The 27,979-nt window shown below is 41.2% G+C and overlaps 1 protein-coding gene across 1 annotated transcript; it reads left to right on the top strand.

The window, feature by feature from the left end:
* Positions 1–1,141: 1,141 nt before the first annotated feature.
* Positions 1,142–13,482, top strand: enc1 (ectodermal-neural cortex 1). The gene is made up of 3 exons (XM_026355411.1): positions 1,142–1,454; positions 6,602–8,422; positions 10,927–13,482. Exon 2 carries the CDS (start codon positions 6,608–6,610, stop codon positions 8,381–8,383), a length of 1,776 nt encoding a protein of 591 aa, XP_026211196.1. The 5' UTR covers positions 1,142–1,454; positions 6,602–6,607; the 3' UTR covers positions 8,384–8,422; positions 10,927–13,482.
* Positions 13,483–27,979: the final 14,497 nt, after the last annotated feature.

The raw sequence follows: 27,979 nt of genomic DNA, 5'->3' as shown, positions 1-27,979 counted from the left end.
TCTCTCCTGTCATACATAAATAAAACCTTGTCTACTAAAATGAGTTTTCATTCCCAACTAAAAACACTTCTCTCGGGTGCAGTGTACTCTATTACCCTTAATATAATGCTGTAGTAATAGTGTTATTCTGTTTTCATGAAAAAAACAGCTGATGGGAAAAAGAAACCAGATTACTGCTCTGTAATCACCACAACACAAGTTCACTGCACATAAAACCAAACAAAGTAATAATGTTATAGCCTCAAGGGTCCAATGAAGAGTTTAGTCACAGCCAAAAGTACCGTCAACAAGCACCACAGATGTGACTCACACAAGGGAGTCATGTCCAGGGATAAAATTGGACTTCCCGTTCCCAGCGACCCCAACCAAAACCCACAATGTGTTTATAATCCTATAGGACTCGCTGTACATTCTGTCTGTGGTGTTCAGTGTCGGGCAGCTCGGACTCGCATTTCCTATATGGTATTGTTTTTAAATATAAGTAGTTTTTTAAGTGCAACTCCACAAAAACAAAACTTTTCTTTGGGCCCTGATCACAGGAGTGGGTTTTCTTTTGCCAGCAGCTCCTGTGTACCAGCAGTGGGTGCATCCCATGTGTAGCTTTAAACCAGAAATACCAGTATATATATATATTGACAGTAAAGTGGAGTATGACAGAGATGTGGTGAGTTTAGATGATTTTAGATGATTCTAGTGTGAATCATCAGCTATTACAGTAACATTACAGGTGGGTAGGGTATATGCAGTAAATCGTGAACCTCATTAGATGTTGTCACTGGTCATGGTAAAGATAATTTTAACAGTTTCAACTTATAATAAATTTATATTATACACAAATATGATGGGAGTTCTATATTTTCCACGACTGGAAGATTTATATTTGCAAATAAAAGTGAACAGAACTGAAAGTTGTTTGTTTGTTTTTCTTTCCTAAGTCTACAGTACATAAATCTGAAGTGTAGATACGTGTGTGTGTGTGTGTGTGTGTGTGTGTGTGTGTGTGTGTGTGTGTGTTGGGAAACCAACTCTCCTTCTTGCACACTCCACCTCCTCCCTCTCTCTCTCTCCATTTCCTGCACGAAGTGTCGGTCCTCCCCCTCTCATTGTAAACACACCCATTGATTTTCAGTGGGAGCGCAGGAGCAGGAGCGTCACACAGGAGCAGAGCTGCGTCCTCTGAAGAGACGCGTCCGCACATCTCCGCTCATCCTTTGCGTTAAAGTCAGTGTGTTGTGTTCGGAGCCTTAATATACACACAGCTATCACTTCGGAGATTTGCAGACAACCCGGTGTGGTGGAGGAAATCGGCCTGAGCCAGTGTCCTCCAGTATTTTGGAAATAACCAAGGAGTTCTTACACTCCCCGAGCGCAAAGCTTGCATCGTGGCTCTTTCAGAAGTGGCATGTTCGAGGGATACTGCGGGCACAATTGAACTCCTGCTTTCACCCAAAGAGGTACATTTAAAAAACAAATCCCCTTCCTACAGGCTAGTATAGTTTTATTCTAACAAGTGCTGCATCCCATGCTGATCACCTGATGCTGGAAAACTCCGCGTTGGAGCAGAAAGAAAGCGCAACAGAAACAGGTTATCAGACAAAAGACTGCTGTTGCTTTAATTGATTTTATCAGTATTATGATATTGCTCTAATTTGCACAGGTCACTATTTGCACTGTATGTTTTAAATTGTCATGAAATGTGTTTCTAACCTCCCCTCAGTCCTTTGTGTCTTTCGGTGTTCACCACGCTGTTGCTGCACGCTCAAGATGCTTTACGTGTTTTAGAAGCGACATCCTCAACGACATGCTCTCCTTGCTGTTTTAATTTCCTTTTATAGTAACAGGGCATTAGTTTAAACAGCATTAACCTCGCTCAGATGTGAGTCTGTATCTGTGGACAGCTGGTTTGAATATATACAGATGAAGATTGATGCAGACATGCAGATCAATAGCTGCTGGTCTGCCCCCTTGTTTTGCATCTTGTTGCTTTTTTTTCTCCAAGTGGAGATGTATATAGTTGGCCTACATAAGCCTGGTGTTTACTTTTGAATCACTCCCTCCCATCCCTCTTCCTCACTCCATGGTCGACCATGAACACCTGGCAATGATTTGAAACAGACTGCAGCCAGCCAGGCCCTTAGATAGAGTCCAGACGCTGCATGTGCATGCCTTTTTTTTTCCTGTGTGCTTTCTGAGTGTGGCATGTAGTGTATGTTTTCCGGTTTGATGTCTGCCGATCTGTTTTCTGTGAGGGGATGAGGCTAACAACTCTCACAGCCGTCCAAACAACCACACACACACTCTCAAACTGCTTCCTCTCTGGGTACGTTGGTGTGAAAGTCTGTTACTGTAACAGAAAGTAGGCTGTGAAATCAATCAGACACCAGGAGCAAGTTATAATATCATGAGCACTGATCATTTATACAATCACTTATTTTCATTAATGATTCATCTGATAACAAATGTTTTTAATTGATTTAGTTGCTTCCACTAAAAACCGAGATGTGACAAAGGAAATCAGCACATCTTCACACGTGCCTCGTTTTGTTCGAGTTGTAGTAATAATGAAGTGTGTATATATATATTTAAGGTAATTAAAAAAATATTTGTAAGCATTGGGAGTTCACCAAATTTACTTGTAGAAAAGGTGACTTTGTTTTTTGTTTTTGTTTTTCTTTCATCGGATAATTATCAGGAGGAACGATTTGTTGCACTCAGAGTTTATCATCTCGCTGTAACCTGTTTACTGTACAAACCAACTTTTAGTCATGTAGTACTGTAATCTGATTTTCTCAATAGCCTACGCTACATGTGTTGATAAACAAACAGATATGTGGTTGTTTACAAAAATCATCTTAACATCACACACAACCTGAGCTGCTGCTTGTAAATTGGAATATTAATAAGAATCCCTGAAAATATTTTAAACTATTCTCTCTTAGTAGATCCTCATTGAACTGAGTTAATGTATAACAAAGGACAAATTCTTATTTAAATTACAAATGTATGAACACAGGGGTTTTCAGTCCCTGCAGGCCTGATTGGCAATTCTGGCTATATCCTTTAAAATGCAAATAGAATAGGTATCTGGTTGGCTGCTGGTCTTTTGTTCAGCTTTACTTGCACTCCCTGTATGTGTGTGTGAGTGCGCTCATGCATGGAAAACATTACAATGTTAAATAATGTAGTAGACGATTATAGTATTATGAGTAATAACTGACCAAGGGAGATATTAAATTATCCTCCAGAAGTGAAATAACAGAAACAGAAAAAGAGCTGCACCTGTGACATATGGCTCTTATCATTGTTTCAGCTACGTTTGTTTGTAATGCAGATTTGTTTTGATACTTCTTGAATGATTTTATCATTAATATCCTTGATATGAGCATACCGTCATTTGAAATAATAACTACTGGTCTCTTTATCATCTTTCTCTATTGTGTTCAACTGAGGGACTGTATGACTAATCCGAGTGTTTATCTCCCCGTCAGCTCCTGAGCCTCAGACCTGGACTATACTGAAAGTTATAATCATTAACATGCTAAATAATAACATATGCAAAGGCCACGTATTCAAATAGTCAAGCTGCTTACAGCTTCCAATTAGAAGACATGAACTGCAGTGCAAGTGCTGTGTACTCTGTGTGTGGTGAGGTGAGAGCAGGCTAGAATATTCTCATTATAGCCACAGGCTAAAAGAGGACAGGTTGCCAGTTTCTTCTTCTGTGCTGGAATGCAATAAATCCAGTTAAACCAAAGATGCATTTGGTTTTGCATTTCATCAAGCTGTGATAAATAATATTCTTCCCCTGGTTAGTATTGCAAAATATGACTTGGAAGGCTGTACAAATGTCACTCTCTTGCATTTTTTCACAGGTCTACCTTCCTTTAACAGTTAACAGTTGTTGCATTTTGTCAGTGAGACATTTGTACAGTATATATTTTATTTACTTTTAATAACATTTCTGAGACTGTTTATTCTCTTGGTCCATTCAAGCATTTATGAGTAATTGTACTAACTTGTAATAAGGTGTCACAGAGAATAGATACAGAATATACCACTGCCCGTAGGGAAAACTGCAGCTCAAGTAGCATAAAGACTAGAAATAAGTGAATTAGGTAGCCTGGCTCTGTTTAGAGGTAAAATGTGTTCACTAGAGGTTTTATCTTTAAACACAGCCAGGCTAGCTAATTTCTGCATTTCCAGTCTTTGCGTAAAGCTGCTTGCTGTTGCTTCATATTTAGCGTGCAAGAATGAGAGTGCTATTGATCTTTTCATCTAACTCCTGGCAAGAAAATGAATAAACACATTTCTCAAACTGTCAAACTGTGACTTTAAGACAGTGTATTTAGCTGGCAGGCATGTATCACTGGAAAACAAATGGATGCAGGTCTTTTATGAAGCAGTCACACAGGTAATTTCTTATCTCTGCTCTTCACATAACATAATGGATTATTTTTCATTCTTGCCTTCTTACTCATTCAGCCTCCAGTTTTAAAACCTAAGGCTGGAATGCAAGTACATTATGTAAAATGGGCTGCAGGGAGTATTAGCCCCAGTGTCAGTAGCACTGACAACATATTTAAATTGGCTAATGCCATTTTTCAAAGAAAAACAGTTGCAGTTGGTTTGGGGAGTTAGTTTAACTGGAATTTAATTATGGAGTTTGTGACGAAGAACAATAGATTTCAGTTAACGTCAAAGGTGTGAATGACATTGCTCACCAGGGAGCTCCAGGGGACTGTCATATGTACCTGCAGGTTTCAAGCTTGATTGTCTATTCATGAGACTCCCTTCTGAGGATTTTAGAGCAGGTGATGCAACTTAAAGAAAATGGAAAATGTCCTTTCCTTTCCACCGCTGTGTCGTAGTAGAATCATTTTTAACACATGGGAACTTCTGAACTCTCTAAATCTTGAAGTGAAAATCTTTTTTTTTTTTTCCTCAGTATCAAACATTCACCACCTGGAGGTTGAAAAACATTTTCACACTGCCAGAGAATAAAGGGCAGCAGTGGTCAGCAGGACATCAGTCATTCAAATACATATATAATAAACAACACATTTGATCAAAACACTCAAAGTTCATTCAAAATAGACATAAATTCAGTGTCTGTGTTGTGCTATAAAGGAAGTCAGCTATATCACTGTGTTTCTGACTGGACATATAAATGGCTTGTGGAGGAATAGGTTATTCTGGAGGAGTGTTTTGAAAATTTTTTATGGATGTTTTCATCTTTAGCCTTAAAAACATCATTGGAATTCATAGCAACAGACAAAATTCAGTCTCACAGCTGTAGCCGTTTGCTGTCAATGCTGAATCTACAGACATGCTACAAGCACCTAAAGCCTATTTAGATTCCTAAAAGGCTGTGTGCAGTGCAGCTGGCCTTAAAGTTTACTCTTAAGATTAAGCAGTCTTCTGTAACTCGTTAAATTATTCACTGAGACCCACAGACCCAAGAGCAGACTCAGAGCTGAAAATATCTGGTCGAAGAATCTGTCAGATGTGAATTTACTAGGTCAGATAGGGACTGAGTACCTCAGGAAATAGTGCAGAAGGTACTTGGCTTGTAGAGATTGGGTGGAATGAAAGTGAGCTCCAAGCAAGGACAGGGCAAGGACAGTTAAGATGTGAGCTGTGATGTTCTCAAAGGGTAGTGGAGTAAATTTCTTTGAGGCCTCAAACTGTCCTGCTGTCTTTTTATTTTCCTCTTTTTTAAAGATCACCACAAAGGGACAATTACTTGTAAATGATCATATCTCAAAAAGAAGGGGATTAGCACTGCTTGAAATGGGAAAATCTTTCTGATGTCTGCAGGGAAGACATTGTCTTCCACTTGACATTCATAACTTGTTAAACGTGTTAAATGTGTTTTATCTCTTGGAAAGGATTACAATATTCTTTTTAAAAAATCATCTAAATGATCAAATCACTAATATTAGGCCTGACCTTTGTAATATTTCTGCACTGACTTTGCAGTGGGAATATACATAGCAGTGACTGCAGAGGATGCAATTTAGTGGGGCAAAATGGGCCAATTTACTACTTGACAGAAAACTGCTAAATCTACAGTACTGTAGTATTTTTTAAATAATATCACAATGTGTATTGTACTGAATTATGTGCAATGAGGAGCTTCTGAAAAAAGTGGTAGAAATAATATCTAAAAAAGCCATGGTTCAAGGGCAGACTGGAGGATTGAAATAAATAGAGATTGAATAATAGATATATTCACTCAACACTCAAATTATTTTTTTTCTCTTGACAGCAACAGACATATTATTACTGAAAGCTGTCCTCCTCTTTGTGGGAAACTTGTTATTATGATGCTAAACTCTCAGGTCTGCTCACAATTGTTATAAAGAGCTAGCAGACATAATTGATATGACTCATCTTTTTAACAGCAGACTTATTTTTGTTGTCTCGCTGGCACATCAAAGACATTCCTTTATTGAATATCGAAAATTATTTCCATCTTTATTTGATGTAGCAAGGAAATTAGGTTTCACATTCAGTCAAAGAGAACCTGTCTCCGCTCAAATGTAAACTTTTAGTAAAGCATTGTATTCAAGAGAGATTTGTCTTGTCTTTTCTCTTGCAGGATTCAATGAAAATGTCCGTGTGCGTCCATGAGAACCGAAAATCACGAGCCAGCACTGGCTCGATGAACATCTACCTGTTCCACAAGTCTTCCTATGCTGACAGTGTCCTCATGCACCTCAACTCACTAAGGCAACAGAGGCTTTTCACAGATGTCCTGCTTCATGCCGGTAGCCGCTCCTTCCCCTGCCACCGTGCTGTGCTGGCTGCCTGCAGCCGCTACTTCGAGGCCATGTTCAGCGGTGGGTTGAGGGAGAGCCAGGCCAGTGAGGTAGACTTTCGTGACTCCATCCATCCGGAGGTTTTAGAGCTCCTGCTGGATTATGCATACTCATCGCGAGTGGTCATCAATGAGGAGAACGCAGAATCACTACTGGAGGCTGGGGACATGTTGGAGTTTCAAGACATACGGGATGCCTGTGCTGAATTCTTAGAGAGAAATCTTCATCCATCTAACTGCCTTGGCATGTTGTTGCTGTCTGACGCCCACCAGTGTACCAAGCTGTCAGAGCTCTCCTGGGGCATGTGCCTGAGCAACTTCCCTGCTATTTGCAAGACAGAGGACTTCCTCCAACTGCCCAAAGATATGGTGGTGCAGCTTTTGTCACACGAGGAGCTAGAGACAGAAGATGAGAGACTGGTTTATGAAGCTGCCCTTAACTGGATCAATTATGACCTGGAGAGGAGACACTGCCACCTTCCAGAGCTCCTGAGGACAGTTCGCCTCGCTCTGCTGCCCGCCATCTTCCTAATGGAGAATGTCTCAACAGAAGAGTTGATCAACGCCCAGCCCAAGAGCAAGGAGCTGGTGGATGAAGCTATCCGCTGCAAGCTGAAGATCCTGCAGAATGATGGAGTTGTTAACAGCCCATGTGCTCGACCAAGAAAAACTAGCCATGCCCTCTTTCTTCTGGGAGGGCAGACTTTCATGTGTGACAAGTTGTACCTGGTGGACCAGAAGGCCAAAGAAATCATCCCCAAGGCTGACATCCCCAGCCCCAGGAAAGAGTTCAGTGCCTGTGCCATTGGCTGTAAGGTATACATCACTGGTGGGAGAGGTTCTGAAAATGGTGTGTCCAAAGATGTATGGGTCTACGACACCGTCCATGAGGAGTGGTCCAAAGCTGCTCCCATGCTCATTGCCAGATTTGGCCATGGTTCAGCAGAGTTGAAACACTGCCTATATGTAGTAGGAGGTCACACCGCAGCAACAGGCTGCCTCCCAGCTTCTCCGTCAGTGTCTCTGAAACAGGTGGAGCAGTTTGATCCAGCGGCAAACAAGTGGACCATGGTGGCTCCTTTGAGAGAAGGCGTGAGCAATGCAGCAGTTGTCAGCGTCAAACTCAAACTCTTTGCCTTTGGAGGAACCAGCGTCACCCATGACAAGCTGCCCAAGGTGCAATGCTATGATCCACAGGAGAATCGATGGACTGTGCCCGCATCCTGCCCGCAACCATGGCGCTACACAGCTGCTGCTGTGCTGGGAAACCAGATCTTTGTCATGGGTGGGGATACGGAGTTCTCAGCATGCTCAGCTTATAAGTTCAGCAGCGAGAGCTACCAGTGGACTAAAGTGGGCGATGTGACGGCCAAGCGAATGAGCTGCCAAGCTGTGGCATCTGGTAACAAACTGTATGTGGTGGGTGGGTACTTTGGCACACAGCGGTGTAAAACTCTGGACTGCTACGACCCTACACTGGATGCTTGGAACAGCATCACCACTGTGCCATACTCACTCATTCCCACTGCTTTCGTCAGCACCTGGAAACACCTGCCTGCTTGAGCCCCAAATCTTCTAAACTACATAGATCTTTTCCATGAGGTAAGTTTGACTTTTCATGTCTCTTTGCCTTAAGGTGCTTGTCATCTTTGCTTAAAGTTGAAAATCATTGGGTTAGGCATTGTAGGTAATATAGGCATCTGTCCTATCTTTAATTTAATAATATCTAACAATATACAGCACTTGCTGATATGTCTTTTTCACATAAACACAACACAACATGTTTGGAAGTGTTCCATCAGCTCTGGCAAACATACATTGCAAAGTTAAACATTAATTAATAGTAGAAAGTATGAACTATGAAAATGTAAATAACTACATCTGCCAACGAGTTGGGTCGAAAGTCTGTTACATGCAATATTAGCTAACTGCGGCTTTTAGATTTTCAGAAAAAGGAAACTGTGACAGGCTAGGTCGTCATCTCAGCCGAGGAGAGGAGGAAGATTTAGTGGTGGGAGGGTGAACCAGTGGGGGGGGGGTAGATAGGGACTTGTGTGCATTAGTTAAGTGAGTTATGTAGCTGTGGGGATGGGCCGAAGGACAGAAAGGGTAATTGAAAGAGAATAGGATACTTTTATTGCTCCTGTGGGAGAAATCACTCTAAGAGGGAAAGCGGGTCTGCCAATTAGACAAGTCACACGCCAGCAGGCAACAACACCCTGGCGAGCATAATCCACTCTGAGTCGCCTTCCTTTGATGAGGTTATGGTCTTTACGCTGGGTGAGATGGAGGTAGCCGGCGACTTACTTGGTGTCGAAAGGCATTCATCATCAGTTACAAATAAAGGTGACTGATAGTGGCAGCAGGGGAAGTGAAACCATCCCTAATAGTGTAGTCTTGCTCTGAAAATTTGCTGTCAAACATAGCCTCTTAGCCTCTTCTGGCCCCATCTCTGTCTTCTTGGCCTCGGTTTAACCCTGCTCTCCCACTCTGATGATAAACAAGCAAGACATATGTGGAGCATGGCTACTCAGCTGGCAAACCTGATCTTGCTGAATTCTGGAAGCTGCGGGGTCACAGTCACATCACATTGCACAAACCCTACACCGATGTGGCCACGCATAGCCATGCAGGAAGTCCTTTTCATTTTGCTGTATTAGCAGGCAGCCTTCAGATCCTCAGAAAGCGAAGACGTAGTTTGACTCCCCAGCTGTCCAGCACCGACTCCTGTTTGATAATGCCAGGAAGCAGCACAGAGTAGCTTCACTGCTGTGATACTGTGATGTTCTTCCTCTCTACCACATGAAATATTTTTAAAGACTTATTATTCCCTTTCTCTTCTCTGACTCATCTCGAAAACGTTACACTACATTGAAGGTTTGAACATCTCTAAGCTCTGAGAAACACATTGCTCAGTAAAGGATGTAAGTCTGCCACTGATTTAATACAGATTTTGTTTTAGTGTGCCCGCCTGTCATGGCTACTGACAGTGTTCTCACTGAAAGCAGAGAAAAGAAAAAATGTGGAGGAATGGAAAAGACAGGCTGACTGTTTAGGAATGAAAGGAGAAGGAAGTGCGTTAGACCTCACAGAAGGATATTGTAGCTGTGTGAGAAAAACAAGGTTCTCACTTAGTTTTTCCTCCCAGGGGAATAATTCAAGAGTGTTCCCCTTTAAAAACAGCACAAACAAGTCACACAGTAGTTTTGCTGTATGAAAGCTCTATAACAATGTTAAATATTTAACTATAATCTTATGCAACTGAATTTTACCAACAAACTAGTTTAGGATCCAGTACTTTGGTCATTTTCTGAATTTTAATCTGCAATTTCCTAATCAGATTTCAACGGGGTAGAAAGTGCTCTTCAAGGTTTATTTGTTTGCTCATCACATCTATGTCCTCCAGCACAGAACAGTAAGGGGAAGATCCACCTCCAAGAGACAGAGATTGCTAATGATATTACATCCACATTAGACACGTACAAGGCTGATAGGCCTGTGACCATCTGTGCAATACAGATAAGTACATATTAAGTAAAAGCTTCAAAAACTGGAAAGGTCAGAATGAAATTCTGAGCGTAACATGCTCTCAGATGTGAAAAGTGTAGCAGGCTGTGGGGGAGATAAGAAGCTGGACGAAAGCCAGACTTTACTGAGGAAACATAGTAGATAGATGCAGAGATAGTGTGTGAACAAATAAGCAATACTGTGCCTGTCAATTGTAATGTAATACAGGAAGTCATTTAGATTCTTATAGTTTTTTGTTTTTGTCTTGTTCAGACTGTAACAGAGGTGTAATTGAATTCCCGTTGTCACTTATGCTGCAGTTACTGCTGGAGTTGTGTTATATCACAGCAAGTGAATATAATTTAACTGAATACAAAATCATTTCAGATATGGGCGTCAAACAGGTTCTCTGTCCATCCCAAAGAAACAAATACAAAAGGATTGTTAGGTTATTTTGTGAGTTCATTTTTGGTTTTAAGCGTCTTATATACATGGAAAAGTCCAAAACACACATTTCAGCTGTTAATCAGAGTTTGTTTCAGGGCATCTTTATACATCTTATTAGCGTGTTTAACAAGTTGTTATCCTCTTTTCCACAGATTTCCCTGTTTTGCATCATCTACTGGAGTCCAACTGTGAAGAAGCACACATTCATTTCTCTAAAAGAGACACTGAGCAGTGATGTACAGGCGACCGCATTCATTTTGATGTTGCAAAGATGCCGAAGACGCACGCAGCTGGCCACTTCACTGGAAAGCTCAGAAATACAGTACAGTAGCTAACGCAAACAAACCAAACAAACTGCTGCTTGTTAATATGAGGCACAAACCCCAACCTTGTTGGCATATCAGGCTTTTGTGCTGCCGTTTATGGACTGCAAACATATCACACAATCTGTATTTTTCCCCATTTACTCATGACAGGCTTGTGAGGATCTGTATTGCCGTTTTTATTTTTCTCTATAATAAAAAAGGAAAAAATGCTCTTTTTACAGAGACTGCAATGTATAGCATGATGGATGTCCTATTTAGATTGAAGGAGGGAGAGTGTAATGATTGGAGTGCTGTAGAACAGAACGAAAATCAGACTGAGCACGGCTGATTTATAAAAGGCACAATGAAGGAGCAACTCCCGCCTTCCTATCCTCTAATAAGCTCTTTTATTTGACCTCTTGTATCTTTTTTATTCTTCTTTTAAAGACATGCATCTAACAGCTTTGACACAGAAATAACCTTTGAGTGTTCCTCTTATGACGGCTTTGGCAGTTTGCTGTCACTGCAAGCCACGAGGTGTTGATGACCAACACCAGCTGAGGTTGAGGAGGATGGAGGGCATCTGTGCGTGGTCAGGGGGTCGAGGTGCCTCTGGGTCACGACCTTACATGTTTGCTGTTTCGCAGCTACGCATTAATGTCCGCTGAGTGCCAGTTAACTAACGCAGTGTACACAGCGGCAGTATTCAGTGTTTTCCGTGGATTCAACGCTTCCGAAAGAACACTGTCACGTTCAGCTGTACACTAAATGCTGTAAAAGACCGGCTGTGCTTCTGTTCTTCTGATAAAAGCAGCATCTCGCTTGCTGAGTCATAGCTAAAGCCTTTTTAGAGCATGTCCACTCATAGTGATTCATTAAAATGGCATGAACTCTTCTCTGTGGTCACAGAAATCTTGTCACCTTAACCTAAACTGAGAATTAATCAGTTTCTTTTTAAACTTGCTGCAGTGTAGTCTTAATTTATATGGCAATGATTACTCTGTTCTATTAATATGTTAAATCTTATTTATTTCTTCTCTGCCTGCATTCATATGTGAATGTATGTTTGGGTTATGTCATGCATGTCAGGCCAGGTGTTGTGTTTTATCTGATCTCAGTTGGGCTGCATTTTGCACACTTCAGTCTTTCCCAGGAGGAGACAGAGGTTCACCTCTAGGGTTTGGATAGCATAGATGGAAGATGGCTCAGATGAAGCAGTTTAGGCCTAAAGATTGCTGCCCAAGCACGAAAACTGAATGAGGTGGAAAGAAATATCAATCTTACTGCTAACAGTTTCTCTTTAAGCTGTAACTTGGGTTCTAACCTGCCTGGTGTGGTTCAAACTATACAACAAAAACGGTACGAACCATAAAACAGAATGATAAGTATGCTGGAATGGTGCAGTGTGTGACCCAGTCACACTAAGTATCAGGGACATCGCAGAGTAACCCTGACATGGTTAAGAATGCAGTGGTCTTTGCAGCTGTCCTTGGGACAGCTGGAAGACTTTCAAATGCGCTAACTTGGCTCCTTAGGGTGTTAACCCACAGTCAACTTCACCATTGGGTTGAGACAGAGTTGAATACAGTAAGCTGTGCATTGATAAGGGCAGACACCGCAGTGCTTTTCACCATAGTGTCAATAATGCACATTTAAAAAAAAGACCAAAAAGAGAGAATGTCTTAAACGCTTGCATGTGAAATACTTGGTAATGCTAATCATTGTTTTTGTCTGTGTCTGTCTCGGGTCACCTGAACATTGACATTTTACAATAGAATACTAATGCAGTCATTGAATTTTAATGTAAGACGTAATGTTTTGGTGGAATATGTTTTTTTGTTGTTGTTGTATTGTATGTCCCTCCATGTGCATTCATGAATCAAATTCAATCTGTGGAGATCAACAGCCCTACAATTACTGGCTCACCTCCTTAGGCCATCCAAAAGTTCATCCTTTTATATGCAGGTCCATGACTTCTGTGGAGACCCTTGTGCCTCCATAATTTGATCTTCTCCAACCGCTGAACACAGAGACTCTGGCCTCACCAATCAGATAAGAGCATTTCTTTCCCAAAGTACACAAGTTTCCCTGGCAACAGCGAGTAATGAATGCCCCTTCAATTTGCACCTAATTGCTGAGTGGCATTTCCCATTTCTACTCTTGGCCTCCTCTTATTCTGTGTTTTATCTGGATAATTCAGCCGACTCAGATTGGAACACAGTATCCTGCATCACATAATGATGTAAATTAGACAGAAAACACTGTCAGTGTGCATCTGTTTCATTTATTGTCATGTAAGAGTTTATTTTCTATTTTTATGGCATTATTTTGTACATGTGATTTTTTTCACAATGTGAAATTCATGGCTAATAAACATAAGAGTTTTTTCCTCTTGACTGTAAACCTTTGCCTTGTTTTTTTGCACAGAGATAATTTGTCTGCATACATGTATTAGTGCAGATTTAGGAGGGAAAAGCTGTTTCAGCACAGCATAGGGTGCCTTCTTATTGCTGCATGTTTCACATATTTAGGCAGCTTTGGAGTGAATGCAGCAGCCAAAGTGTCCTGAGGTATTTAAGGCAGTATATCATGCGTACAGCTTTTGTTGTGTGGAGGAGGGACTGAAATCATCTTATCTATGCCTTTGGCTTCTAAGCTCCCTGCACAAGAACAGGCACAACACAGCCAGATACTTTCCCTTTCTCTGTCGAGTCACCTTGGCAACGGCAACCTTTATCTGCAAACTGTGGGGGCTGGGGAAGAACATGAAATCTTAAAAAGCACCTCTCGCTCCCTTCCCCCCCCCCTCTCCCTGTCTCTCTGGCTTGCCTCCCCTCTCACTTCCTATGCCCCCTCTCTCACTTTTCATCACTGAAATGCATTGCAAAGCGGCTCACCAGTGGTGAAGCCCTCCTGTGTTTGACGTTCCCTTGTTTGCAACAAGTCTAACATCCCATTAGTGAGTGGCTGCAGAGCACGCTGCCGCTCGCTGCATTCCTTCAGCTCTGAGGAGTCCAGTTCTGTTCACTGTTGACATTCTTCGCCCTAACATGACTCCTGACCGGTGACATGAGGTTGAGAAACACCCGTTTTACTGGATCCTGACCCTCATGCATTCACAAACAAAAAATATTCACTGGGGGAAGGGCCTGAGAAATAAACAGGCATTCAACAGGCAAGTGTTACAGTATGTGCTGGGATGTTGAAATGATTTCCTCTATACTATTTCAAGATAATGCAGGCACAATGTTTCTCAAGCCCTCTGTGCCTGAGAACCAGAATCATAAAAAGGTTGACATTTAAGGTGAATTGTGGGGGCTCTGTGTGTGGGAGGCCCCTCAGTGCCCCGTGTGATCCAACAGTCTCCCCATTAATCAAGACAGGAAGTCGAATTTCCTGTCCGCCAGGAAGTAAGCCCTCCAACCCCCTTCCCAGAACATACCACTGATGGCTCAACCCTTCAACACTGAGAATCCTTTGGGTGCTGTTAGCTTATGCAGAGCTTGGCTGAACAGACTAAAGTCTAGCATTTTGTGTGGGCAGTCTGTATGTGTGGTCGAGTGTGATAAAAACAATGTACCTACATGTCACTGTCGCCTGGCAACGCAGGCATTAGTTGCTACTCAGTCATGCAAGTGTGCACACACACTCACACACACACACACACACACACGGAGAGAGATGTTTTCTGATGAACTGACTGTGTTAGTTGTGTCCTTACACTACACTAACATGTCAGTGTCAGCTGATGTCTAGCCACAGATAATTATGATGTTTACATATAGAGGAAATAAAAATACCTAGGAAAGATTCTTAAAAAAGCTGTCCAAGCTACGAATAAAGTTTTCCATCACATGAAGAGGACACATTATCCTGTGTTATTCATACTGTCAACACATCGGTTCATACAGAAAATGTAGAAGAAAGAAGGCTCTATGTGATTGAGATAAAATAAACTACAACGTTGGTGTTCATGGTAATGAAGGTCACCCTGTGTAATGATGTGGCTCATTGATGTCTTTTTAATAGTCTAATCAATGGAGCAATGTGGCACAGACGACCAAGCTATATCAGGATCTTTCGACTGCTCTGAAAAATACATTCACATTTTGAGAATAATAAGGTTGTAATATTTGGGAAGAAGGTTGACAGTCCTATACTGTGTTAGTGTAGAGCATACTACCAGGTAAAGAAGGATGTAGAGAGGTCAGCCTGCAGACACAGATCACTTGAATACTAGTAATGGAAACTAACAGGACACACTAACACACATCATCTGCAGGAAAAATACCAACTGTTCAACAATGAATGTTAAAACATGGTCCAATCTATCCTGAGTCTTAAGGTACAGTTTAGTCATGAGGCAAGCTAATTCATTTTTATAAAATGAGCTTTACTAGTAGTGACTTGCACTTTAGTCTTTTCTTAGAGACTGCTTGTTTTAAGAATAATGTCAGTTTGTCTTAATTTAGAAGATATAACTTACTCAAGCACTACATCCTAAAGCTATTATGCAACTTGCATTGCACGACTGTACGGAGCTTAAAAATAGGACTTGAATATTTTTGTCATAAGATTAAAAACAAATAAGATCATACAGATACAAGATCCAATGCATTCCCTGAGGATTTCAGAGGATTTCATCAGCTGGGTGGAGGTGCTGGTAGGTGGATTCAGAACTGAAGAGGCCTGGGGAGCTCTTCAGTTCAGACACACACACACACACACACACACAAATATTCATACCGAGCAGGGTGGAGCTGGTTCTGTTCCAGACACTGTGATCATGTCAGGGATGTTTTCAAAATAAGAGTGCTGTCCACTGGGCTCTGCCTGCTCTGACCTCTGAGTTACATCAGCATTCAAGCAAGGAAGTGAAGCCCAATCTGCCTCGGGGAACGGGAGTGTGTCAGAGGCCAGCGTGTTGCTCTCAGATGTCCTGAAATGGATTTTATTGTACAGAAAAAAAAAACATATTATGGCCAAGTTAACTTGGTCCAACTTTATATTCCAGGACATAAATTACCTGTCACTTCTCAAAAACTCCTAACACTAGAGAAAACTTACCTTAACATCTTAATGCAAAAATGTTTTTACATATTATAAACAAGTCTTTTAAAAGCCCCACACAGCTGTTCCTGCTTGTCTGGATCTGTTTCCTGGTTTTTGAAGGCATGCTCCAGTATCTCTTAATATTTTAAATGACTGTATTTATTTATTTATTTTGCTGATTTTATACACCTCCTTTTAAATCCCTTCCCCCCTGCATTATTATGAGAAGGCTGAATAGCAATGAATGAGCGGTAATTAAGTCTGAGGAGGTCTGCTCAATAGCACAATGGCTCCTCTCTTCCTTCCCTTTCATTTTGTGGCCATGCCTTTGTCCCTCACTTGTGTCATTACTTAAGCCTTTTTTCTGGATAATCCCACTGTCCCTATCTTTAAAGTTTGTAACTATACCAGGAAAGATACCCTGCTGATTGGGTTGCCTTGGGGCCACAGGCTAATTTACTGCTTGAACATCACCTGAAGCGATTTCCCATCAGAGGAGGACATTTAGAAAAGCGCTGTAATTAATGGAGCACTAGGGAGCAACAAATACGTGACTGACCTTGAGTAGCTGCTTCTTGACCCCTTTTGGAAGAACTCGGCATACTTTTAAAAGAAACAAGTTTCAGGAAGGATAAGACATTGAACAATTCAACTGCAAATGTGTTTTAATCAACATACAGTAATTGGGAATATTACAAAATGTCAATATATAATATATTTAACATATATTAAATAGGCCTACTACAATACTATGTATATGTTTAATGTGCTCTGGAGTCTTCTGGCCCTTTTCTTTCTTCCTTTTTCTTCCTGATGGATATGTTCATTTGGAAATTGAAGAAGACATGTTGGCAGCATCTCACAGTTGGCTGTTGGATTTGTTTTTCTTTATTTTTGCTTCCTAACACTGGTTGTCAGTCAAGTACCTGATTCACCCATCAAGTAGCTTATCTCTGTAACAACCAGAAAAAAAACGTTCATCACAAAAACAGTGGCAGCCACATGAGCATGTAAAGACAATCAACGGTATTGTGGGGGCGCTCTACTGAGCCAATGGGTCCTGCACAGCCATCTAGTTTGACCAAGGCTAAGCCCGGGGTTATACTTGCTGTTGCTGTTGGCTAAGTAGTAGTACTTGTGCAGAACGATGCCCTCACATAGCCTGTGTCACTTTGGAGCATTGGTTATGTATGTCGTCCAAAGTGAATGCTACATGTACGCAAGACACAGTCCGACATCCTGTATAATTGGTGGGGAAGTATGAAACAAACCTCACTACAAAAAAGCATTTCCACAGGTATCTACATTTCTGTTGCAGTTTCTATTTTCTCTACCATGATTTCAACATTGATCACTGTTGCCATGGCTCCTGTTTATGCAGTGTAAAGGCACAAAGACATTTTGTAGTCAGTCATGGATGTTAGGCCCTAGTCAAGCACATGATGCCAACTTACACATTGGTAAACACCAAATAAATCCCTGGACTAAGAGTTTGCATGCTAGTTGGTCTGTGAGACTGTTTCTTTATAGACAACAGTGCTTTGAGAAAACACTAATGTTGGTATACTAACATACTCACAATGGCTGTGCTAACACACTGAAGTTGTCTTTTGGTTAACACAAGGTGATACTTACAAACTTAATTAAGTTTGTATATTAACATTTGCTAATTTGCACTAAAAACACAACAGAGGCTAATGAGTCTGCTCAAACAGACAAACAGACTTGGTTAATTGAAATTCTGACCTGATGACGGCACTAGATTAAAACTCACTTTAGGGAATCACAAAACAAATTACAGTTCAACCTAGGGGGGCATGAAAGTTTACACTGCTACTGGCACTAGGGGAAAAGCAAAGCAAACAGGCATCAACCTCTGGGGACCATGACCATCCAGTAACTAATAAGATTTATCAGTGCCTAAGAAAGTGGCAAACTAACCGACCGACAGGTCAACATGTGGCTAGTGTCCTTAAAAAACATCCAGCATGCATACTGCATTAACCAAACCTTGCCCTAACATTAACCAAAGTGCTTGTGTTGCCTAAACCTGACCACATTTCTTACTCAGGATGCAAACCTCAAAGTCTAGCCCAACCCTCACAACAGTAATTAAGTTTTGCACCATAACAAAACTGGGTAAAAACAACAGAATTTCAACCGAAGAGTTGACAAGAACGTTTTCCTCTAAACAATCGGAGTATCACATAGAAAACACTCAAGTTACTTGTTTATTCAGTTGGTTTGTGAGGAGCTGGGGTACAACAGGAAGACGGTGAATACTGGACGGAGCCTGTCACAGCTAAAACATCTTATCTCTAGAAAGAAGCATCAGGATCCTGCTTAATCCTCCACTGCTGGGATCCAGACATGTCATGCTGCTTATGACTATTTGTAAGACAAAAGCAATTTAGATGACAAAAGAGAAAAAAACAGAAGCCCCTTACAGTGGAGTTTAATGATTTTAGAGAAGTTGTGCGTGGGTAGGAGATGTATGTGTTTTGGCTCAGTGCCTACATCTTGAAACTGTCCTGAAAACCTAGCTCCAATTTTTCTGACAGGTGCCGATTTATGAGGCAGTAAATCAAAACACCATTTCACCTTTTGGATATGCCTCGGCTCTATCAGGCTTTTTCATGTTGATAAGGTGTGTTTGGAGGTCATTAGTACATACTTATTAACTGCTTAGAGATGCTTTTAAGGCCACTTAGCTTGCTTCAGTGATCTGGGGCTTATCTCATTGCTGAAAACCGCAGTGAGATGAAACACTGCACAGCATCATAAGGTAGATGTAATAACAGTTTGGGGTGAGTCACTGCAGGCAGTATGCTCATAATATTGTTTACGTTCTCTTTGAAATGAGGTTGTTGGGTCTTTTAATCAGGGTGGCTCAAAGGCATTTGCCCTGCAATTTCTACTGTTATATGGATTTTCACTCGGGTGTGGTTTGAGGTTGGGTAAGGAAAGGGGGAGGTGGAGGAGGTCTCGGCGGTTTAGGTGGGTTGATGAAGTAAACTCGCTTCGCTTTAAAGTAGCATGACTTGGGTGAACATTATTCTCTCTTGACGTGAATGGGAAGCCAAAACAATCAATTAACTGCAGCCTTCTAATTAAGGAAAAGACTTTACAAGAGGAGAAGCGGGTGGAAGCTTGCACTGTTGTCTTCTTCTATTCCTCTTCAGCTGGTTTAAAACAGACAACAGAGGGAACCAGGATGAAAGCATGGGAGAAGTTTCATGCCATTAGATTTATTTGTGCTGTTTATACTGATGAGCTAGTCATATATGACACACTACTGCTACTTACTTCAGATACAGTGTGGTTCAAAGCTAAGGTTTTGGCAATCCTTTTGTGCAATACTGAAAATGTATTACTATACTATATCTTATAGTATAGAGACCACTGTTTTACAAGTGGTTAGGTCAAACAATTATTATAGAGATCAAAGATTTTCTTCTGAAAAGTAAAAAGTACAGTTCAGAATACTTTTATTTTCAAAACTGGAAATAACCCATGTTGTCTCCGTCCTCCTTAATGAACAGAACAGCTGTCTCTCAGGAAACAGACATGATCCAGACTCTTTATTACCAATCATGCTCAGCAGACCAACCCTTCCTGATCCCCTGAAACTACCTGTCAGATAAAGGTCAGTTCAGCTTTCACTCTGACAAACATGTCTGTAAAAACAATTCCAGCCTAAGACCTTAATCTGCAAATCAAAACAAGACCCCAGTAAACAATAAAAATATATAGCTGAAGGAAAAGAAAACCTGTGTTTACTGAAGCAGTCACAATGAGGCTGATGTGTGCTGATGTAAGGAAGCTCAGCCACAGCTAATGAATGAGTGTGAGCACTGTGCAGAACTCCAATTTCTCAGGCATTTTTATAAGCACTTGAAGAGTGTGTCAGACTGTGGTTTGAAGTCGCATTTCTCGTCAATTAGGTGAGTCTCCCTAATTAAGGATGGGTTACAGATGGAGGAGAGGTGATGCTGGGACAGCAGTGTGCAAGGAGAGCGTGGTCTGGAAGCCCACCGAGTTTGTAATTAGCAGAGTAATGCAGGACGTCCGACAGCTGTTTGGGATTTTGACTGTTTTTATCCTTTGCCTGCCTTCGCCAGCGGCAGGTTGTTATCTGTACCTCAGAGAGACTTCATTGGGTTCCACCGACCCCCTAATGAGGGCTTCGAAACTATATCTCAGGCCCCACCAGCGGGGGACCCCCTAAACTTTTAGTATTAATCACACAAAAGGATTCCTTGCCCGACTCAGGCATGTGGTCCTCGTTGGAGTCTCAGCAAGCATGAGCGAAGATGAAAGCCTACCTCCCTTTTCCTGCTCCCAATGTGCTGTGCACACGCCAACTCTGCTGATGAGTGTCCGCTTTTGTTCTGCACCAGACCACACACACACACACACACACACACACACACACACACACACACACACTCACTCACACAGACATTCATAAACACTGCAAACCACACATGCGCTTGAACACACTTCCAAACTCACACAGACACACTCACTTAGCCGCAATCACTCAGACACCCAGTCCCCAATGTGCTGTGAAAACTTTTCAAAACACCCCAAGCTCTGTGTCAGAAATTATGAGAAGTGGCCAACATTTTAGAAGAGCTTTATCAGCCTGATTTGATGATGGCTTTAGTGGCCACATCAACCACGTCTCGTCTGCTCCTTACAGATGTTTCCCCCACTAACAATTTTCTCCATTTGAACCGAGTAAAGACGTGGTGCTCGGGCTTACATGTGTGCTCTGATCACTGGTGAAGAAAAAGAGATCGTGAAATACGTGTATTTTCAGAGTAGAGCAGCAGCAGTGTGGAGCTGCCAAGTCTGTCTTAGATGTTCGACATGTAGCAGAAATGAAAGCCATTCAAGTTATCCTGAGAGGTTTGAATTTTCTATTTTCCGTAGAATTTTTTCATCTTTTCAACATGAATACTGGGAATATCCTACAATTCTTGCATGAATTTTTAAAACGAATCAGACTAGTAGAGCAGATGTGCATTTCGTCAACGCACATTCACATATGGAATAGGGTACACTAGAGGAAAATATGCTGTAAACTACTCTTTGCAAGCAATTTGTGCACTGCCAGGGAGCAAACACAACCTCAATAATGAAAGTGAAATGTGCTAACAAGCTTCTCAAAAAAAGAAAATCTAGGCAGTATAATAATATAAAAAAGAGAAATCTCAAGCCATTCAGGACCTTAAAATTGCATGGGATTTCAGATGCTGATGTTTGGTGTGTGTATGCTTTTGCTGCATGATTTCAGAACCAAAGGCAGAACAGAACAGAGCAGTACTATGTCTTGTAGAGCCTTTACAGTACAGTCAGTGGTAAAAATAATATCTAAATAGCAGTTTTGCAGCAGAGCAGATCCAAACACAAGCCCTCTAGTGACTGGATTAGCCACAGTCCACTTTTTGTTAGGGCAGTAATTATAATTGGCCTATGCCAGCTACTTCTCAATCCTCAGACCTTGTCATCTTAATCTCTGCTAATCCTCCTTTGTGTTTTCAGAAATTAGTTTGTGAAGTGGGCCCAATCTAGGTCAATCCTTCGGGCACTTTGCAAAGTGTCTGATGGGGTTTGTGTGAGTGTGTGCTATGTGTGAGTCCCCCCGTGACACATTTGATGGGAAGTTGCAAGAAGGGAGGACAGAGCAAGAGAGCAGTGGTGGGCACTGAGTTGGGCAAACACCTATTATCGCCATTTTAATTGGAGATTAGTGGGAGGATTTAGCTGCAGAGTCTGCAGGGAGGCCGACAGCAGCGGGTGCTGGGAGCACACTCTGTGGGCATGACTTTGTGTACTCAACATAAGCCTGAAAATCTGTTTATGCTCGACGTAGAGAAAAAAAATAAGACGAGAGTCTACTTGAGTAGCTGAGATTTTTTACATTCAGTGTGTGAAAAAAAGATGAGTTAGAAAGAAATGACAATTTCAATTATGGTGCAGAATGAGTTTGCCCTTTGATAAAGTCATAGGAAATATTCTTCCAGTGGATTCCTGAGGCGGTGACGAAAATGGGTCAGATCATGAACAGAAAAATAATGCTGAATGAAAAATGGTCAGCAGAGAGAGGTGAGAAACATTTGCAAAGAGAGGCAGCAATACATCAAGCATTTACATGATCTGAACGCAGCACACGGTTTACTTGTATAACTGTGCCCAGCCAAGAAATATTCTGGCACATAACCTCCGGTAAAACAACAACGTGTTGTTTTTACACTCGGGCTTTTGTGTGGATTAAACTAATGAGATCAAACATTTTAATTAGTGAGCTTAAGAGGTGCTGCTAGGCAGATTGTGTTTGTGTTGGACAGCTGTTCACCCTCTTTTCAGTCTTTATGCTTAGCTGTGATAACCTGCTGTTGGCTGCAGCTTCATATTTAGTGCACAGACATGAGACTGTTATTAAATCTCATTACATTCAAAACTGTTGCTATATCATGACTTCTACACGTGGAGGTTTGCAAACAAATGAAATAGCACCTACATTAATTTCCTAATCATATATTCTAGCCAGCAAACCAAGGATGATGATTAAAGTGAACAGTCAATAGCGCTGCATATCTGAAACCAAGCACAGACCCCGAAACAGCAGCAGATAAGAGGTTTTTTTTCCTGTTATCTCATAAACACACCTTCGGGTGTTACCTTGTGACTACTGTCATATGATTCCAAGGTGAAAAGTGTTTAAATTGCTGAAAGGCCCACAGCTATAAACATGTAAGGATGTAACCTTGGCCAGAATATGTTGGAGTGTGATAACACACTCAGCCCTTAGTGCTAATGGCTAATATGCAGCAGAGCAGGGTCGGATTTGGTATGATCTACTGTAGCTCAACGGGTTAATGTGCTCCTCTATACCAATGTAATTTGTTGTCTTCTCTTTTCCAGAACTCCCTGCTTCTCATTTCTCACTGTCCTCCCAACTTTCTTTTTCTCAACTCTGCTATTTTCCTGATGTTTGATGTGTTTAAGCCCGTTGAAGCGTTGCAGTACGGCCATGGAATAAGTGCAAGGCCCCTTTGTTCAAAAGTGTAGGATGGATTTCAAACACTGAAAAAGAGAGAGAGAGATTGGTATCACTCGTATTTACTAAACGCTACAGGCCACTCATGATCTTGGTTTAATCCACTTAGAAGCACTCTCAAGGTTCACCATGTAACATGTTACATCTCGTTTGTTTACTTGATACAAAAACGTGAATTGTGAACATGACTAATTGTTGTTTTGGGATGGATTATGTGCTGGACCGCTTCTTCACCAGCAGCACTATTTAAGCTAAGCTAAAATAATCAGCCTCTGGCTGTAGCTTTATATTTACCTTACAGATATGAAAGCCTATTGATCTTCCCACCTAATTCTCAGCAAAAATGTGTATAAGCCTATTTTCTCAAATGTCTGTTATTTTTTTTAAATGTCATCCACTCTACGATGCTCTTTACATGACAAAGCTGTAAGAGAGGTCTTCATAGCCTCATGTTCTGTGCAGCAGCAGAAAGGAGAATTCGAGTATTTCTTTGGCTGCAGCCTGAAGAAATCCCCTGTATAACACCTTATCCTGCAGTTCTTATCCTACCCAAAAGCTTCACACTCATTATTCCTCTGCAGTGAGAAACTGGAGGATCTTATATCAAATGCTGAAGAGCTAAGAGGCAGCAGAATTTCTAAGTGAAGAATCTCCTTAGTAGCTATGAAACAAGTTAGCTCATTTGCAAATCATCTCAACGACAGTTTGTTTTACATTTTATCTTGCCTCGCATCTCTTCTCCCTGCCGTCACAGAAATTCAGTTTCACAGAAACAAAATATGGATTAAGCTTAATGAGCAAGCGCCTTTATTTCACTATACACTCTCCATCTCAAACTTAAAATTGCCCCTCTGCCTCCATTTCTTTCTGCATTTAGATCCCAGGAGACACTGACCCACTTTTCAACTTTCAACTCTTGTTGGCTTTTGTGCGAGAGCAGCCACAGGAATTCTCCATCTATCAGATCACATGCAGAGAGTACATCCACGCCCACTCCTCCCTTATGACTAATCAGCTGGAGCACTCTCTAGTCCCAAAAAGTTGCATCCTCTCCCACAGACGGTGAACTCTTGACTTCGCCTCAAACTATCCGGAACTCAGTGACCGAAAGGTTTCTTGTCGTCTTGTTATTCAACTGCTTCTGCTTTCAGATTTACTGGCAGACCCCTTCTACAGCTCACAAATTCTCCCAATCATTAATAAAACAAGCACAAGTGAAATTGTAGCAGAAAAGTTTCACTATTATCAGACAATTTAATCATTTTCTGGTTTCAACCACATCGCACAGTCAAGTTGTGAGTAAAAGCTCTAGAAAAGCCTGTGGTGGAAGTAGCCCTTGAGTTATATTATTATTATTAGACCCAAACTCCAGTGTCACATCTGCCATGACTTGTCTCCTCTGCCGTCGTGTTTATTAGCCATATCTTCTAACTTGCTGACTAAGTCACCAATTTGGTGCCAATCCAGTCCAAATGAGACTGCATCAGCCATTGGCTCCGCAAACTGCTCAAGGTCACCGTTCAGCTCTGACGTTCCTGTTTTCTGATGCAGGTTTTATTGCCAGAGTTTCTTTTTATTCTCTGCATCTCACAGCTGAGAAACTTTTCCTCTTTTTCTTTCTCAGTGTCATTAAATGTCCGACAGCCAGAGCCCAAAGGCTGACATTATTGTGGGGTTTTATCTTCAGGTTGTGTTCCCAGTTTGATACGGTATGACTCTGTGTTGTGAGCATCTGTTATCCCAGAATGCCCCTGGGGCTCTCTGTCACTCTCTGCGAAACAACACTGGAATGTTAATGGACCTATCTGTTCGGATAGCCACAGAGATATGCAACCAGAAATACAATATATGCAATACCCATACACTTAACATGGCATCAACAATGATTAAGATTAAACCCTACTCTTCATGGAAGAGAACATTATCACTCTATTGAACATGCAACAGCATTTTGCCAGGACAGATAATTCCAGTTTTATCTAAAAAAGCACTGTTGAATTAAATATTGACACTATTATTAATAATAACCACAGCTCCTATTCCCAGTTATGCATCACTCTTAGTTTCTGGTGCTATTTTACTTTTGCTCTATACTGTACATACAGAAAATACAGGAAATAATCCACCCCCAATATTTTCAATGCTGAGAGTGTGTCAAGAATTTTAATTTTCCATTTTTTTCCAGTCACAAATTTAAAATGTGCATAAAAAAAACTTGTGTTTAGAAGCACACTATAGCCCAAGGTGTTAGACGAAACCCCAATTGCAATGCAGTCACTTCACTTACACCCAATAACATCTCATGAAGCTGGTCAAGCATTCGAAAATCACATTCACCTTATTTGTCTGAACATGATGGGCGAATCAAAGGAATGATGCTACATGACATTGGAATGTGAAATGACCCAAGTACAGATGGCTGTTTATCTGTTAAGAAGTACGTTTAGACACACACACACACACACACACACACACACACACACACAGCTATGTGCTTCAGGCCTCATCCAGTGATGAAAATTCCAGCAGTCACATCACATGCAAATCAACTTGAGTAGCTGTGCTGTTGAGAGGGGTGCTGCAGACCACAGGTTACAGTTTAACCTCACTTGTTAAAGCAGTCAGGTAGTGGCACAACTGTTGGCCAGCCTATTTCTCCCCCTCTGTGCTGCATTTCCACACTAAAATCCTAACAAGTCTATTGCAATTCAGGAGAAGGCGTTTAATTTGCCCTGGAGCCAACATTTTTTCCAGCATGTGTACACTGTAATGAGATTTCCAGTGCATTTCTCCAGAGCTTTGAAACCATTCTCACCACATTTGAATAGAAAGAAACTCCTGCAATTCCCCAGAAATAAAACTTTATGGCGAATAACAATAAGTACTGTTCATTGTCTGTTGGTTTTGCATCACTCTGCTGTGCCTGGGCCTCAAGCCTTTGAGAAAAACATTCAGTAACATGCTGTCTTGTTTATTCATTACAGATAGTCGTCTGCTAAGGAGAAATAATGAGATAAAATGACTCACACTGCAGTAGTGTGGGCAGAGCAGAGTATTGTCATTTGTTGTTTTATGCCTTGTTTGGCCTTAAAAGCATTAGTAATTTCTCCTCACTGTAAAAACATTACATAAATAATAAATACAAGTAACAAATCAATCATCACTCATTAGAGACGGCAGTACCTCGGCAGCAGAGGGGTCTCTTACAGCACCAATTAAATCATTATTGTCAAAAGGTTGCAAATATACTTGCAGATAACATCACCACAACACTATAGCAGAGCATTTTTCCATTCATAAAAGCTGTGCAGGTAAACCTAATAAGTTTTATTAGGACTGTTTTATTATACTGTAAAGCAGAGTTGCAAAAGCACAAATCAAATGATCCGAATCCTAATTTCCGATGACCAGATTAGGAAATAATTGTCATCTCATGGCAGCATTTGTATATTTTTCTAACCTGGTGTGTTGGATAAATTAAAGTTTAATTAAAATAAAATAAAGTGTTACAAGTTGTAGTGTAACATCACAACAGCAACAATTGTTAAACCTACAAAACTCATGTTGTGGTAGCAATGTTAAAGAGAATCAGCAGATGTTACCCTAACTTAAATATGTTATTTCTTCAATTTAGTTTTTGTATTTGAATCAGTTTCACCCTTCACATTTACTCTACGAAGCGCTATTGATTTACACATGTGAGTTTGGGAACAAAGTAAAAAAGTAAATGTCAAAATGTCCTTGTAAAAGTAGTTTGTGGATATAATGAACCCACTGGTTGCTGAACAATGATCAGACAAGACTGGGATGGTTAAATACAGTCTATATTTAAATTACATTATGGTTGCCTGTAGTAATATCATTGGAAATCACTGAGCTTAGGCTCTTGCATACATTCCCAGATGTATAATACCATAATGAGTCAGAAAGAAAAGGACTGCATGTGGGCAGCTGGAGAGAAATGTAAGAGCTGATGTATTGTCAGAAAAACAGTCCCGGAGCTGAATTAGTCACAGCAATACATCAGTTACAAAACCTGGAGAGTCACGTTTGAAACAAGCATCTAAAAGTTGACATTAAAGCCCCACGTCACCCTCCTCCAGCTACAGTCAAGGGCCCCATCTGTCAGGATCACTCACATATGTTTTGGGAAAGGGCCTAGTGTCGTCCTCTGAAGGCACCAAAACATATCCAGCCTCTCCTGATTAATCGTCACAGAAGATGCTCAACACACACACATCTTTGCCATGATACTTGTGATTGGCCTAGACTATGGAAACACGACCCCCACGCATCACCAACCTTATGGCTCATTCGTAAAAATGAATGCAGTGTAATCATGCAGACACATAGATGTGTTAATCTCCCGTATGGGTTCTGTGTGTTCTGATATGAAGCTCCGTACGTGATGCACTGAAGGACGGGGAACTAACAAAATCACTGACCTCATGTTTTTATGAGACAACCAGCTTCAGGGCACCTGCTGCCTCTTAATTGGAAGAGGCTAAGTGTTATGTTTACAGTGCTGTCTCACCTCTTTCTCCTACTGATAGACCCCTCCCAACTTCTTCACCTCATTCTCTAGTTGCTGCTGGTATCACCTGCTGGGACAGACTGTCATTTACTTGTTAGTTTCCTGCTGGGTGCCCATTTGTGGGACTGGCAGGATCAACACAGGGGGATGGTGAGCGCTGGAGTAGCTTTTGCAATTTAGAAAACCCTAGAGAGTAGTAGATGAGTATTGTTGTACCATACATACTTATTTTTGTTTGTAGCTTC

The sequence above is a fragment of the Anabas testudineus genome, chromosome 12, assembly GCF_900324465.2.
Source record: "Anabas testudineus chromosome 12, fAnaTes1.2, whole genome shotgun sequence".
NCBI lineage: Eukaryota > Metazoa > Chordata > Actinopteri > Anabantiformes > Anabantidae > Anabas > Anabas testudineus.
This window is presented reverse-complemented; position numbering and strand designations above follow the sequence as displayed.